The sequence below is a fragment of the Bos taurus genome, chromosome X (assembly GCF_002263795.3).
Source record: "Bos taurus isolate L1 Dominette 01449 registration number 42190680 breed Hereford chromosome X, ARS-UCD2.0, whole genome shotgun sequence".
Lineage (NCBI taxonomy): Eukaryota > Metazoa > Chordata > Mammalia > Artiodactyla > Bovidae > Bos > Bos taurus.
Window position 1 is genome coordinate 82,154,445 of NC_037357.1, and position 15,990 is coordinate 82,170,434.

A 15,990-nucleotide genomic window follows, 5' to 3' on the forward strand; every position below is an offset into this window, starting at 1 on the left:
TTAAACGATTTCAGATAATTGTTTTTGATAAATGCTCCAATGGCAGCATTGTTTACAGAGACTAAACTTTGGGTTAAGGCAAGCAAAGATAAACTCTAAGAATGGAGCTTTCTATACCTGTCAAACTGGACAAATAGTGATAATTTTCTGAGAGTGGGGCCTTGTGAACCTCTAACACCCTTCTGCCTTCTCCAGTGGCTGCTAAACTGTTGATTTCCTAGCTACTATAGTTATGAGGCTGTTGGTTTTCCGTGGTTATTACAGAGCTGGAAAGAAGGTGATTTGATTAGGGTAACTTTATATACCAAAAAGTTCGCTGGTTTTTTAAATCAAAATTCACTCATTTTTCTTCAATAGGCAGCCCTCAGATTGTTAAAACTTTAGTTAATTTAAATAGTATCTGAGATACATATATATATATATATATATATATATATGTACAAAAAACTTATATCCAAAATATATAAAGAAATTTTATAGCTCAATAATAAAACAAGCAACATAATTATAAAACAGTCAAAAGTTTGAACAGACCCTTTATGAAAAAAATATGACAAATGCCCAATAAGTGTATGATAAGATACTCATCACCATTAGTCATCAGGAAAATGCAAAGTAAAGCATGTTAAATACCACTATATACCCATTAGAATAACTAAAATTAATATGCAGAAGTAACCAGATGCTGGAAAGTATGTGGATCAACTGAAATTCTCATATGTTGTTAATAGGAATACAAAATGGTACAATTGTTTTGGAAGACAGTTTGACCTTTTCTTGTATAGTTTAATTAATAGGCACTTACCAATTAACCATTCATTGCACTCCTAGAGTGGACTCCTTGGGAGAAGTGAAAGCATATGAACCAGAAAGACTTTTACATGAGCATTTATAACAGTTTTTATTCACAATAATAAAAAGCAAGAAACATTGCAAATGTTCCTGAATAGGTGAATGAATGAATTATGGTATATTTATGCAATGTGATACCACTTATCAACAAAAAGAATGAATTACAGGTTAATAAATTACCAAGACATTGTGCAGACTTAAACAAGTTAGAAATAAAAGAAGATATTCTGTATAATTCTGTAGAAAAGTATCAGTTCAGTTCAGTCGCTCAGTCATGTCCGACTCTTTGCGACCCCATGAATCGCAGCACGCCAGGCCTCCCTGTCCATCACCAACTCCCGGAGTTCACTCAGACTCACGTCCATCGAGTCAGTGATGCCATCCAGCCATCTCATCCTCTGTCGTCCCCTTCTCCTCCTGCCCCCAATCCCTCCCAGCATCAGAGTCTTTTCCAATGAGTCAACTCTTTGCATGAGGTGGCCAAAGTACTGGAATTTCAGCTTCAGCATCATTCCCTCCAAAGAAATCCCAGGGCTGATCTTCAGAATGGACTGGTTGGATCTCCTTGCAGTCCAAGGGACTCTCAAGAGTCTTCTCCAACACCACAGTTCAAAAGCATCAATTCTTCGGCGCTCAGCCTTCTTCACAGTCCAACTGTCACATCCATACATGACCACAGGAAAAACCATAGCCTTGACTAGATCGACTTTTGTTGGCAAAGTAATGTCTCTGCTTTTGAATATGCTATCTAGATTGGTCATAACTTTCCTTCCAAGGAGTAAGTGTCTTTTAATTTCATGGCTGCAGTCACCATCTGCAGTGATTTTGGAGCCCAGAAAAATAAAGTCTGACACTGTTTCCACTGTTTCCCCATCTATTTCCCATGAAGTGATGGGACCGGATGCCATGATCTTCCTTTTCTGAATGTTGAGCTTTAAGCCAACTTCTTCACTCTCCACTTTCACTTTCATCAAGAGGCTTTTGAGTTCCTCTTCACTTTCTGCCATAAGGGTGGTGTCATCTGCATATCTGAGGTTATTGATGTTTCTCCCGGCAATCTTGATTCCAGCTTGTGTTTCTTCCAGTCCAGCGTTTCTCATGATGTACTCTGCATATAAGTTAAATAAATTGGATGACAATATACAGCCTTGATGTACTCCTTTTCCTATTTGGAACCAGTCTGTTGTTCCATGTCCAGTTGTAACTGTTGCGTCCTGACCTGCATACAGATTTCTCAAAACAAATTGTAATCTGTGTAGCATAAATTAATTATTAACTAATCAATCCCATTTATGTTCTACCTCTTTCCCATAAAACTTCAATTGCCTCATAGGCCCTATTCAACTACATTCTTAAATGAATTAGAAAAAGATGAGGGTAAAACATTATAGAAGACACATGAATAAATAAGTAGTTGATGGAGAGAGAACCGACAAAGACAGTTTGAAAAATTATGAGAGAGTGGCTTTTTGGGTGGGGATGGGGAAATATCAGGGAGGATATAATAAATAAATAAATAAATATCAGGGAGGATATACCCATTACATGGTTTGCAGTGATACAGTGAACTTTAGAATGATAAGAAAATAAATGTCCTTTCCATGACAAGCCTTTCTAGGTTATCTGTTGATTTTTTGTAGTCAAGAAATTTCCCAACAGTTTTATCTAAAATATGAGTCTTTCCTGGCACTTCCCTCAGTACAGAGGCCAAATAAATGAGACACTGTTTTCATGAAGAGCTGTTAATTTATGTTTGTATTTTTGTGCATGTGACTTGCTGCATTGTCTCATTTTCTGGGTTTGTTTTTAAGGTGAGGATGATAATATCAATATTTAGATACTTGGGGAGGGTAAATGAAAGGTATTTGTGCAGAGCCTTTCATAAACCTTTTCAAGCTCTGTGCAGATATAAGGGTAGTGTTTTGCAGTCCCAGAAATCTGGAGAAGAGTGTTGATGCAAATAATGAAAATGGGAATGAATGTAACTCCTTTCTCACTCCATGCCTTTACTTACAAAATACTGTAAATGTTGAAAATTGTAATATTTGTGGTTTTTTAAATGTTCATATAATTCTAAATGAGAAGTCATTTATAACTCTACTTAGCTTAGCTCAGTTTATGAAATCCTGGTATTTGTGAAAGAGCAATATAATGAATATTATATTTAATTTCCCAGAGTCAAGCAGAGTGCATGGGAACTTCTGGGTTTATTTATTTATTTATTTATTTGCTGCTGGCCAAAGAGGCCAAAGAAAAGGTTTTCAGATATGGAACCAGTTTTGTTTTTTCTTTGCTGATGAAATGTGGAAGGCAGTGTATGCATACTTCTCTCATATTTATGTGGCCTAGATTTGAAGTGGAAATGTGATTCTAAAATGTGGAAGTTTTGAAAAGGCATGGTAACCTGGTCTTCAGTCTCCAATCTCTGTGAAGTATTTTTATTATTATTATTGCCATTGATGTGTTCAAAGGATCAAGGTTCTAAATAATGAAAATAAGAACTTCTGAAAACAGTACATAGACAAAAAGATAATAAAACTCTTTACAGGTTTATCTGTTCCAAACAAAGGCTTGAGCATGTTTTATTGTGTTTAACCATGATAGTCTAACCATGATAGATTTTCACTGAAAGGGATAGGTACTGTTGTTTGTATTGTCTCTCTTTCTTTTAGGGTGAGATCAAAAACTTTCTGTAGCTTGTATATCTGATAGATATGAAATTGGGGGATGGTGATATAAGGAGTGAAAGAAGAAATAGGAAAGGGGGAACAAAAATTACAAGTAGCTTGATATTTCCTAGAATATGGTCTTAATGTGTTACTTTAGTTGGTGAGAGCAGTGCTCTTCAAACTCTAAAGAGCATGTGAATTCCCTAAGGATTATATAAAAATGCATTTTCTGATTCAGCAGGTCTGGGGTGTGACCTGGGAATGTGTATTTCCATTAAGCTCCCAAATGATGATGATACTCTTAGAGTAACAAAGTTGGAGGTTTGACTGGAGATCTTGGTGAAGGTCATATTTTAAAATTTTCAATAAGGACAATTTGTCATAATGGTAGCTAATAGTGTTTAATTTTACATCAATAAACTTTTGTATAATAAAATTTAAAAACATTGACCAAAAATCACATTCATATATCTGGCATACCACCCTCAATTTTTCATAAACAATTTCCTTATTTTAAATCCCTTAGTAAATACTCAGTGAGGAAGTTAAATTTGTGTTTCTGCCAGATAGTACCTTCACCAAAGCTGCCAGCCACCTGGTTAATGTGTAAAATGTTAAAGTGTTGTTTATATGGTTGTAGGAAAGTTCCCAGAAAGGCAGACAGACCACTAGGCTTCTAGTTCCAGCTCTCCCAGCTAGCTGTGGAACCTGGAGCTCTTTTTTTTTTCTTTTGTAAAATGACTGTGAATATTTGTTTAGTAGACTTGAGAAAGTATCTAGTCCATTGTCCATAATAGGTACTCAAAAAAGCTTAAGGAGACTCTTAAGAGTAGAACTAAGCAGCTTTAGGTCTCACAGGTCGGTCACATAGGACAGGGACTGAGGAAAAGAATGTCCAATAACTTAAACAGAGGACTTCACTAAGCTGCCCTACTTCATCTTTAATATGTGATTTTAGTTGCTCAAATCTTCTGTGGAAGGTCTGATCTTTTATTTAATGTCTTCCAATGCAATTTGCTGCCTGCTGGGAGCACTTTCCTTTTTCTCCTGTCTGTCCTAACAGAGATGAGGAAATCAGGCAAAAGGCTGAAGCATTGACCATTTCTCCCATTTTCCTTCCTTTGCAGATTATTCCTCTGCTGTTCAGAAATTTTCTCAGACATTGCAGTCCTTTCAGTTTGATTTCATTGGAGATACGCTGACTGATGACGAGATTAACATTGGTAAGTCTTCAGCTATTTGTGGCCATGTAACTCTCAAAGCAGGTCTGAGAAAAAGCAGCCTCCTTGGTGAATATATAGAACTTGGGAATCTTTGATCCCCCTTTGTCACCTGTTGTCCTAAGTTCCTGGGAGACTGCTCAAGAAACATAAAGAAACATTCCCTCCTAGTCCCATTTCTTCCTTATACAAAAGCAATCAAAAGATATCCCTTTGGACTTCCCTGGTGGTATAGTGGATAAGAATCTGCCTGCCAAGGCAGGGAATATGGGTTTGATCCCTGGTCCCAGAAGATTCCACAAGCCTTGGAGCAACAGGGCCATGTGCCGCAACTACTGAGCCCACGTTCTAGAGCCTGTGAGCCACAACTACTGAGCCCATGTGCTGTACCTACTGAAGCCTGTGCTCCTAGAGCCTGTGCTCCACAACAAGAGAAGTCCCCACAATGAGAAGCCCATGTACCACAATGAAGAATAGCCCCTGCTCACCACAATGAGAGAAAGCCTATACACAGAAAGAAAGACCTAGCACAACCAAAAATAAATAAATAAAATATATTTAAAAAAATATCCCTTAAGCTTCCATTTAGGTCTTTGACTCAGTCTGCAGGGGAATTTTCTTTAAAAAAATCTAAAACATGAAAATGGGGTTTCCCAGGAGGCACAGTGGTAAAGAATCCACTTGCCAATGCAGGAGATGCAGGTTTGATCCCTAAGTCAAGAATATCCCCTGAAGAAGGAAGTGGTAAACCATTCCACTATTCTTGCCTGAAAAATTCCATGAACAGAGGAGCCTGGTGGGCTACAGTTCATGGGATCACAAAATTGGATACAACTGAGCAAAACACATGAATACATATATTTTTTGGTGAAGAATTAAAATTAATTTCTTGGTTTATTTCCCAAAATAATTCAGAATAAGGTTCTTCTAAGGAACAAATCCCCTAGAAAGTTTAATATTAGCATTTATGTATGTATACTTCTCAGGCAACAGGAGATTTGACATCTCCCTTGGGAACTGAATTTAAGGACTTGCCTTAGTGTTTTCCTCTGTAAAATGTGGTTAATATGTATCTCTCAAAGATGTTATAATTAGGAAATTGAACAGTGGAAATAAAAAGAGCTTTGTGTTTCTGTCAGTTATGAAGTTAAAGTAGTATCAGCAAAGTATAAGTCTTCCCTGGTAAAGAATCTGCCTGCAGTGCAGGAGACTGTCATCATAGGAGATGCAGGTTCAATCCCTGGGTCAGGAAGGTCCCCTGGAAAAGGAAATGGCAACCTACTCTAGTATTCTTACTGGAATACTGGAAAATCCCATGGACAGAAGAGGCTGGTGGGCTACAGTCCATGTGGCAAAATATGGCCCACAGACTTAACTGAAATACAGTTAAATATTGTTTATGGGTGGTTTTGTATTATAACAGCATTGAGTAGTAGTTGCAGAGACTACATGGTTTTCAGAGCCTCAAATATTTGCTGTCTGGCCATTTAAAAAAAGTTTTGTAACCACTGATTTAAAGAGTCAGTGCAAAACATTTGCTAGATGAGAGCACAGAACTATTATGAATGATCTAATGCCACTGAAATAATTATGTGTATTAACCCAAGAAATAAAATATAAAAATGTATTATTATTATATTGAATGCTTGTGCAGTAAATATGAATAATATATAAGTGTATAAAATATGAAATTACTTATACTAATAAGGTATTTCAACATAAAACTGTTTTGTGTGTATGTAATTTAGTTCATACATAATTTTAAATACATAATTACATAATTATGTAATATTATATAAATACATAATTTTATATAATTTTAATCTAATATTTCATCAAGCATTTTTTCATATCATTTAAAAATCTTTGAATGCTTCATGGGAGCGTAGGACAAGGACATTGTTTCAGTCATTTCCATTTCCCTAGCATGTAGAGGAGTACCTAGCATATAGTAGATACTCAATACATGTTTGTTGAATGAATGAATAATGGATGCATTTGAGATTCATTATTATAGGAGCTATACTTTACATGCTGTTTAACTATTGTTAGAAATTTGGCTTATCTCTAATTTTTCATGATTATAAATAACACTGCAATGGATATTTTTATGAGGTTGATGACTAATACTTTGCATAAATGTGGCAGTATAGCTAGTGAGACAGACATTTGTATTTGGATTATTTCTTTACTCATGCCACTTCATTCTACTTCTGCATATCTATCTTGGTCTGAGGGCATGGTTTATTTAAAGATTAATATTGTGAGGGTTTGATAGCCCAAGTTTGAACTCTAGTTTCTCGACGTATTAGCTATGTAATCTTGGCAAGTAACTTCACCTCTATGAGTGTAACATATCTCATCTGTAAAATGGGAGTGAGGTAATCATTGCCAAGTGTTCACATTGTCTAAAGAAATGTTAGCTATTTAATCATTGTTAATATAAGGTTTGACTACTTTATACTTTTTAATAGACTGAATGTTTTTGTATCTCCACAAAGTGATATGTTGAAATTCTAACCTCCAATGTGACAGTAGTAGGAGGTGGGTTCTTTGGGAGTTAATTAGGTCATGAAGGTGAAGCCCTCATGAGTGGTATTAGTATCCTTATCTCTGTGACAGTCTAGAAGGCTGGTGTGGGGAGGGAAATGGGAGGGAGGTTCTCGAGGGAGGGGACATGGGTGTACAGGGGGCTGATTCTTGATGATGTATGACAGAAAACCACAAAATTCTGTAAAGCAATTATCCTTCAATTAAATTTTTTTAAAAAAAGATAGAGGGAAAAGAAAACAGATTCTAGAGCACTCTCTCACACACTTTCTATCATGTGAGGATACAGTGAGAAGTTGGTAGTCTGTAGCCTGGAAGAGAATGCTCATGAGAAACTGACCTTGATATCAGACTTTTAACCTGCAGAACTGTGTGAAATAAATAAGCCCACCCAGTCTATGGTATTTCCCAATAGCATCCTGAACTCAAAAAAAAAAAAAAAAAAAAAAATCAGGAATTTGTACTGAGATTTGGAGGGTGTTGCTATAATGAATACCTGAAAATGTGGAAGTGGCTTTGGAACTGGATAATGGACAGAGGCTGGAAAAGTTTTAAGGTGCATGCTATAGAAAGCCTAGATTGCTGTGAGTAGAATTTTAAGGGTGATTCTGGAGAGAGCTATGAAAGAAGAGAGAGGGTAGAGAAAGCTTCAGTATTCTTAGAGAATACCTAAGTAATCATGCATGAAATATTGGTAGAATATAGATGGTAGGGTCCATTTTGATGAAGTCGCAGACAAAAATGAGGAACATGTTATTAGACAATGGAGAAAAGGTGATCCTTGTTATAAAAAAACAAATACTAGGCTACATTTTTTTGTATTCTAGTGTTCTGTGAAAGGCAAAACTTGTAAGCAACTTGAAAATTTGGCTTATGCCATTTCTAAGCAAGTATTAAGAGAGAGGTTTGGTTTCCCCTGGCTACTTATACTAAAATGTAAGAGGAAAGAAATGAACATAAGGTAAAATTTTTAAGGAGAAAGGAACCATAACTTAAAGATTTGTCCATATTACGAAAAATGAGGAAATTTATTTGGAAGAAAACACTATTGCACTTCCCAGGTGGTGCAGTGGTAAAGAATCTGCCTGTCAATGCAAGGGTCACGGGTTTAATGCCTGACTCAGGAAGATCTCATGGGGTAGAAAAATGGCATCTCACTCCAGTGTTCTTGCTTGGAAAATTAAATGGACAGAGGAGCCTGGAGGGCTACAGTTCATGGGGTCACAAATAGTTAGACACCACTGAGCAACTAACTGAGCACACATACACATGCTTCAGTTCAGTTCAGTTCAGTTCAGTTCAATTCAGTCACTCAATTGTGTCTGACTCTTTGCGATCCAATGGATTGCAGCATGCCAGGCATCCCTGTCCAACACCAACTCCCGGAGCTTACTCCAACTCATGTCCATCGAGTTGGTGATGCCATCCAACCATCTCCTCTTCTGTCTTCCCCTTCTCCTGCCTTCAATCTTTCCCAGCATCAGGGTCTTTTCCAATGAGTAAGTTCTTCACATCAGGTGGCCAAAGTATTGGAGTTTCAGATTCAGCATCAGTCCTTCCAATGAATATAGAGGACTGATTTCCTTTAGGATGAACTGGTTGGATCTCCTTACAGTCCTAGTGACTCTCAAGAGTCTTCTCCAACACCACAGTTCAAAAACATCATTCTTTGGCACTCAGCTTTCTTTATAGTCCAACTCTCACATCCATACATGACTACTGGAAAAACCATAGCTTTGACTAGATGGACACTTGTTGGCAAAGTAATGTCTCAGCTTTTGAATATGAAGTCTAGATTGGTCATAGCTTTTCTTCCAAGGAGCAAGCATCTTTTAATTTCATGGCTGCAGTAATCATCCCTCAAACTTAGGGACACATGCAGACTGAAAGTGAAGGGCTGGAAAAAGATATTTCATGCAAATGGAGACCAAAAAAAAGCAGGAGTAACAATACTCATATCAGATAAAATAGAGTTTGAAATAAAGGCCACGAAAAGAGACAAAGAAGGACACTACATCATGATTAAAGGATCAGTCCAAGAAGAAGATATAACAATTATAAATATATATGCACCCAACATAGGAGCACTGCAATATGTAAGGCAAATGCTAACAAGTATGAAAGGGGAAATTAACAGGAACACAATAATACTGGGAGACCTTAATACCCCACTCACACCTATGAATAGATCAACTAAACAGAAAATTAGCAAGGAAACACAAACTTTAAATGATACAATGGACCAGTTAGACCTAATTGATATCGATATCATATTTCACCCTAAAACAATGAATTTCACCTTTTTCTAAAGTGCACATGGAACCTTCTCCAGGATAGATCACATCCTGGGCCATAAATCTAGCCTTGGTAAATTCAAGAAAATTGAAACCATCTCAAACATCTTTTCTGATCACAATGCAGTAAGATTAGATGTCAACTACAGGAAAAAAAACTGTTAAAAATACAAACATATAGAAGCTAAAAAACACGCTTCTGAATAACCAACAAATCACAGAAGAAATAAAAAAAGAAATAAAAATATGCATAAAAATGAATGAAAATGAAAACAAAATTATGCAAAATCTATGGGATTCAGTAAAAACAGTGCTAAGGGGAAGGTTCATAGCAATACAAGCTTACCTCAAGAAACAGGAGAAACATCAAATAAAAGACCTAACTGTACACCTAAAGCAACTAGAAAAATAAGAAATGAACTACCCCAGGGTTAGTATAAGGAAAGAAATCATAAAAATTAGGGCAGAAATAAATGCAAAAGAAACAAAGGAGGGCATAGCCAAAATTAAGAAAGCTAAATGCTGATTCTTTGAGAAGATAAATAAAATGGACATACCATTAGCCAGAGTCATCAAATTATAAAGGAAGAATCAAATCAACAAAATTAGAAATGAAAATGGAGAAATCACAATAGACAACACAGAAATACAAAGGATCACAAGAGACTACTATCAGTAACTATATGCCAATAAAACGGACAACTTGGAAGAAATGGACAAATTCTTAGAAAAGTACAACTTTCCAAAACTGAACCAGGAAGAAATAGAAAATCTTAACAGACCTATCACAAGCATAGAAATTGAAACTGTAATCAGAAATCTTCCAACAAACAAAAGCCCAGGACCAGACGGCTTCACAGCTGAATTCTACCAAAAATTTAGAGAAGAGCTAACACCTATCCTGCTCAAACTCTTCCAGAAAATTGCAGAGGAATGTGAACTTCCAAACTCATTCTATGAGGCCACCATCACCCTAATACCAAAACCAGACAAAGATACAACAAAAAAAGAAAACTGCAGGCCAATATCACTGATGAACATAGATGCAAAAATCTTTAACCAAGTTCTAGCAAACAGAATCCAACAACATATTAAAAAGATCATGCATCATGACCAAGTGGGCTTTATCCCAGGGATGCAAGGATTCTTCAATATTTGCAAATCAATCAATGTAATACACCACATTAACAAATTAAAAGATTAAAAACCATATGATTTTCTCAGTAGATGCAGAGAAAGCCTTTGACAAAATTCAACATCCATTTATGATTAAAAACAAAAAAAACCCTCCAGATAGCAGGAATAGAAGGAACATACCTCAACATAATAAAAGCTATATATGACCAACCCACAGCAAACATTATACTCAATGGTGAAAAATTGAAAGCAGTTCCCCTAAAGTCAGGAACAAGAAAAGGGTGCCCACTCTCACCACTTCTATTCAACATAGTTTTGGAAGTTTTAGCCATAGCAATCAGAGAAGAAAAATAAATGAATCCAGATTGGAAAAGAAGAAGTAAAACTCTTACTATTTGCAGATGACATGATCCTTTATATAAAAAACCCTAAAGACTCCACCAGAAGATTACTAGAGCTAATCAATGAATGTAATAAATTTTCAGGATATAAAATTAACACACAGAAATCCCTTGCATTCTTATACACTAACAATGAGAAAATAGAAAGAGACATTAAGGAAACAATTCCATTCACCATTGCAATGAACATAATTAAATACTTAGGGATATATCTACCTAAAGAAATAAAAGACCTATATATAGAAAACTATAAAACACTGATGAAAGAAATCAAAGAGGAAACAACTAGTTGGAGAAATATACTGTGTTCTTGGAGTGCAGGAATCAACATAGTGAAAATGAGTATACTACCCAAAGCAATCTGTAAATTCAATGCAATCCCTATCAAGCTACCAATGGTATTTCTCACAGAACTAGAACAAATAATTTCATAATTTGTATGGAAATACAAAAAACCTTGAATAGCCAAAGTAATCTTGAGAAAGAAGAATGGCACTGGAGGGATCAACTTGCCCTACTTCAGGTTATACTACAAAGCTGCAGTCATCAAGACAGTATGGTACTGGCACAAAGACAGAAACATAGATCAATGGAACAAAATAGAAAGCCCAGAGATAAATCCATGCAACTATGGACACCTTATCTTTGACAAAGGAGGCAAGCATATACAATGGAGAAAAGATAATCTCTTTAAGAAGTGCTGGGAAAACTGGTCAACCACTTGTAAAAGAATGAAACTAGAATACTTTCTAACACCATACACAAAAAATAAACTGAAAATGGACTAAAGATCTAAATGTAAGACCAGAAACTATAAAACTTCTAGAGGAAAACATAGGCAAAACACTCTGATATAAATCACAGCAGGATCCTCTATGACCCACCTCCCAGAATAAAGGAAATAAAAGCAAAAATAAACAAATGGGACCTAATTAAACCTAAAAGCTTTTGCACAATGAAAGAAACTATAAGAAAGGTGAAAAGAGCCTTCAGAATGGGAGAAAATAGCAGCAAATGAAGTAACTGACAAAGAATTAATCTCAAAAATATACAAACAACTCCTTCAGCTCAGTTTCAGAAAAATAAGTAACCAAATCAAAAAATGAGCCAAAGAACTAAATGACATTTCTCCAAAGAAGACATACAGATGGCTAACATACACATGAAAAGATGCTCAACATCACTCATTATCAGAGAAATGCAAATCAAAACCACAGTGAGGTACCATTTTATGCCAGTCAGAATGGCTGCTATCCAAAAGTCTACAAATAGTAAATGCTAGAGAGGGTACAGAAAAAAGGAACCCTCTTACACTGTTGGAGGGAATGCAAACTAGTACAGCCACTATGGAGAACAGTGTGGAGATTCCTTCAAAAACTGGAAGTAGAACTGCCATGCAACCCAGCAATTCCACTGCTGCGTATACACACCGAGGAAACAAGAATTGGAAGATACACATGTACCTCAATGTTCATCGCAGCACTGTTTATAATAGCTAGGACATGGAAGCAATCTAGATGTCCACTGGCAGATAAATGGATAAGAAAGCTGTGGTACATAGACACAATGGAATATTATTCAGCTATTAAAAAGAATGCATTTGAATCAGTTCTAATGAGGTGGATGAAACCACAGCCTATTATACAGAGTGAAGTAAGTCAGAAAAATAATACCAATACAGTAGATTAACATGCATATATATGGAATTTAGAAAGATGATAATGATGATCCTATATGCGAGACAGCAAAAGAGACACAGATGTAAAGAACAGACTTTTGCACTCTGTGGGAGAAGGCGAGGGTGGGATGACTGAGAGAATAGTATTGAAACATGTATATTATCATATGTGAAATAGATCGGCAGTCCAGGTTCAATGCATGAGAGAGGGTGCTCAGGGCTGGTGCACTGGGATGACCCTGAGGAATGGGATGGGGAGGAAGGTGGGAGGGAGGTTCAGGATGGGGAACACATGTACACACATGGCTGATTCATGTGAATGTATGGCAAAAACCACTACAATATTATAAAGTAATTAGCCTCCAATTAAAATAAAAAAATAAAAAAAGAAAAGAAAGAGAATGTGGAAAATACAGCCAAAGAGATTTATTCGCAAAACTTAAGATCGCATGGAACTTGCCTTGCTAGATTTTGGGCTTGCTTGGGACCTATCACTCTGTCCTTCTTGGCTTTTTCCCTTTTGGAGCGGGAATGTCTATCTTATGCATGTCCCATCATTGTATTTTGGAAGCACATAACTTGTTTGTTTTTACAGGTTGACAGCTAGAGAACAATTTTGCCTCCATATAATTTGTACCGTGAGTCTCAACCATATTTGATTTAGATATTTAGATAAAATTTGAACTTTTGACCTAAGAGTTAACGCTGGAATGAGTTAAGACTTGTAGGGCTGTGGAAATTGAATATAAAAGAAGGATGTGGATTTTGTCAAGCATGGTATGGGATGTAACAGGCTGAATGTAACTCCCCCAGATTCATTTTGAAAGCTTATCCTCAATATGATGGTACCAGGAAGTAGAACCTTTGGGAAGTGATTAGATCATGAGGGTGGAGCCCTCATGAATGGGATTAGTGCCCTCATCAAAGGGATCCCAGAGAAATTTCTAGCCCACTTTCCATCTTATTAGGATACAATGAGAAGTTAGTAGTTTATAAGTCAGAAGATGGCATGCTCCAGAACCCAAACATGCTGGCAGTCTAATACTGGTCTTCTAACTTCCAGAACTATGAGAAATTTCTATTTTTGTACACCATCCTATCTATGTTATTTTGTTATAGCATCCCAAAATAAGTATATTATTTTCTTAAAAATAACTACTGCTTGCCTGTCAATTGGGCTTCCTAATCAATAACCTCAGATATGCAGATGACACCACCCTTATGGCAGAAAGTGAAGAGGAACTCAAAAGCCTCTTGACGAAAGTGAAAGTGGAGAGTGAAAAAGTTGGCTTAAAGCTCAACATTCAGAAAACGAAGATCATGGCATCCGGTCCCATCACTTCATGGGAAATAGATGGGGAAACAGTGGAAACAGTGTCAGACTTTATTTTTCTGGGCTCCAAAATCACTACAGATGGTGACTGCAGCCATGAAATTAAAAGATGCTTACTCCTTGGAAGGAAAGTTATGACCAACCTAGATAGCATATTCAAAAGCAGAGACATTACTTTGCCAACAAAGGTCCGTCTAGTCAAGGCTATGGTTTTTCCTGTGGTCATGTATGGATGTGAGAGTTGGACTGTGAAGAAGGCTGAGTGCCGAAGAATTGATGCTTTTGAACTGTGGTGCTGGAGAAGACTCTTGAGAGTCCCTTGGACTGCAAGGAGATCCAACCAGTCCATTCTGAAGGAGATCGGCCCTGGGATTTCTTTGGAAGGAATGATGCTAAAGCTGAAACTCCAGTACTTTGGCCACCTCATGGGAAGAGTTGACTCATTGGAAAAGACTCTGATGCTGGGAGGGATTGGGGGCAAGAGGAGAAGGGGGTGTCAGAGGGTGAGATTGCTGGATGGCATCACTGACTCGATGGTCGTGAGTCTGAGTGAACTCCGGGAGTTGGTGATGGACAGGGAGGCCTGGCGTGCTGCGATTCATGGGGTTGCAAAGAGTAGGACACGACTGAGCGACTGATCTGATCTGATCTGAATGGTGCTAGTGGTAAAGAATGGCAGGTAAACACCTGCCAATGCTCTTTGGAGACTGAGAAGCAATCTTCAAGATCCTACTGGGAAGCTATTGTTGTGAAAGAACAATCGTTTGGAAAGTGGAAAGAGGAGATTTTTCCATGCCCTCTAATGTGCCAGCACTACTGTCTCTGAGTCAGTACATCTTTTTTACTGAAAAACTGGTCAAAGTACAGTTACTTTTACTGTATGGAATGGAATGGAATTTGGAGTTGAGCTTTTAGATTTCACATTACATGTGAAAAGGGTTTTGCAGTTCTTTCCATAAGTGATTTTTCATGATTGCTGCAAGAATTCAGTCAGTCAGTCAGTCAGTTCAGTCACTCAGTCATGTCCAACTCCGCGACCCCATGAACCGCAGCACGCCGGGCCTCCCTGTCCATCACCAACTCCCAGAGTTTACCCAAACTCGTGTCCATTGAGTCGGTGATGCCATCTAACCATCTCATCCTCTGTCGTCCCCTTCTCGTCCTGCCTTCAATCTTTCCCAGCATCAGGGTCTTTTCAAATGAGTCAGCTCTTCGCATCAGGTGGCCAAAATATTGGAGCTTTAGCTTCAACATCAGTCCTTCCAGTGAACACCCAGGACTGATCTCCTTTAGGATGGACTGGTTGGATCTCCTTGCAGTCCAAGGGACTCTCAAGAATCTTCTACAACACCACAGTAATCAGTAGCATTAACCCCATTGTAGTTACCAGGTGAGAAACGGAGATGGTAATGATTTCTAGGGAAAGTCTGAAGCTTCTCTGAACAGTTTCTTCCTTTGTTGATCAGCCTTTAGGTCTCACAGTCTATATATAACAGAGACAAGTGAGAGGAAGTATCTGACTGCCCTCTGACATTTGTCGCTGCTTTAGAGTATGACATGTATACTTTCAACTGGCATTGCCTGACCTTTTCTCTACCTCTATGGCCCAGTAACTAGAGGAAATTCTAAGTATTTAGGTAGTGTGTGTCTGCTTCAGGTTTGAGGTTTAGTTATTGGCTATGAGGTCTTGAAAAAATTACTTGAGTCTCTGTTTTCCTCATATGTAGAGAGTATAATCTACTTCCAAGAATTTCAAGGAGTAAATCATATAAATAAATGTATCAGAGGGTTTATATAAATCCTTTTTCTCAGTGTCTGGTGATCCTACTAGGAAGGTGGAGAACCTAATTTTTGGA

At 37.3% G+C, this 15,990-nt stretch overlaps 1 protein-coding gene across 5 annotated transcripts in view; it reads left to right on the plus strand.

Moving 5' to 3' along the window:
* The window catches only part of OPHN1 (oligophrenin 1), a 627,113-nt gene that overhangs the window by 175,148 nt on the left and 435,975 nt on the right, over window positions 1–15,990 (plus strand). For all 5 annotated transcript variants that reach the window (XM_024988791.2, XM_024988795.2, XM_024988793.2 and 2 more), the window contains one exon: window positions 4,649–4,744. In XM_024988791.2, the coding sequence (XP_024844559.1) occupies window positions 4,649–4,744 (96 nt within the window). The remainder of the gene's footprint in view (window positions 1–4,648; window positions 4,745–15,990) is intronic.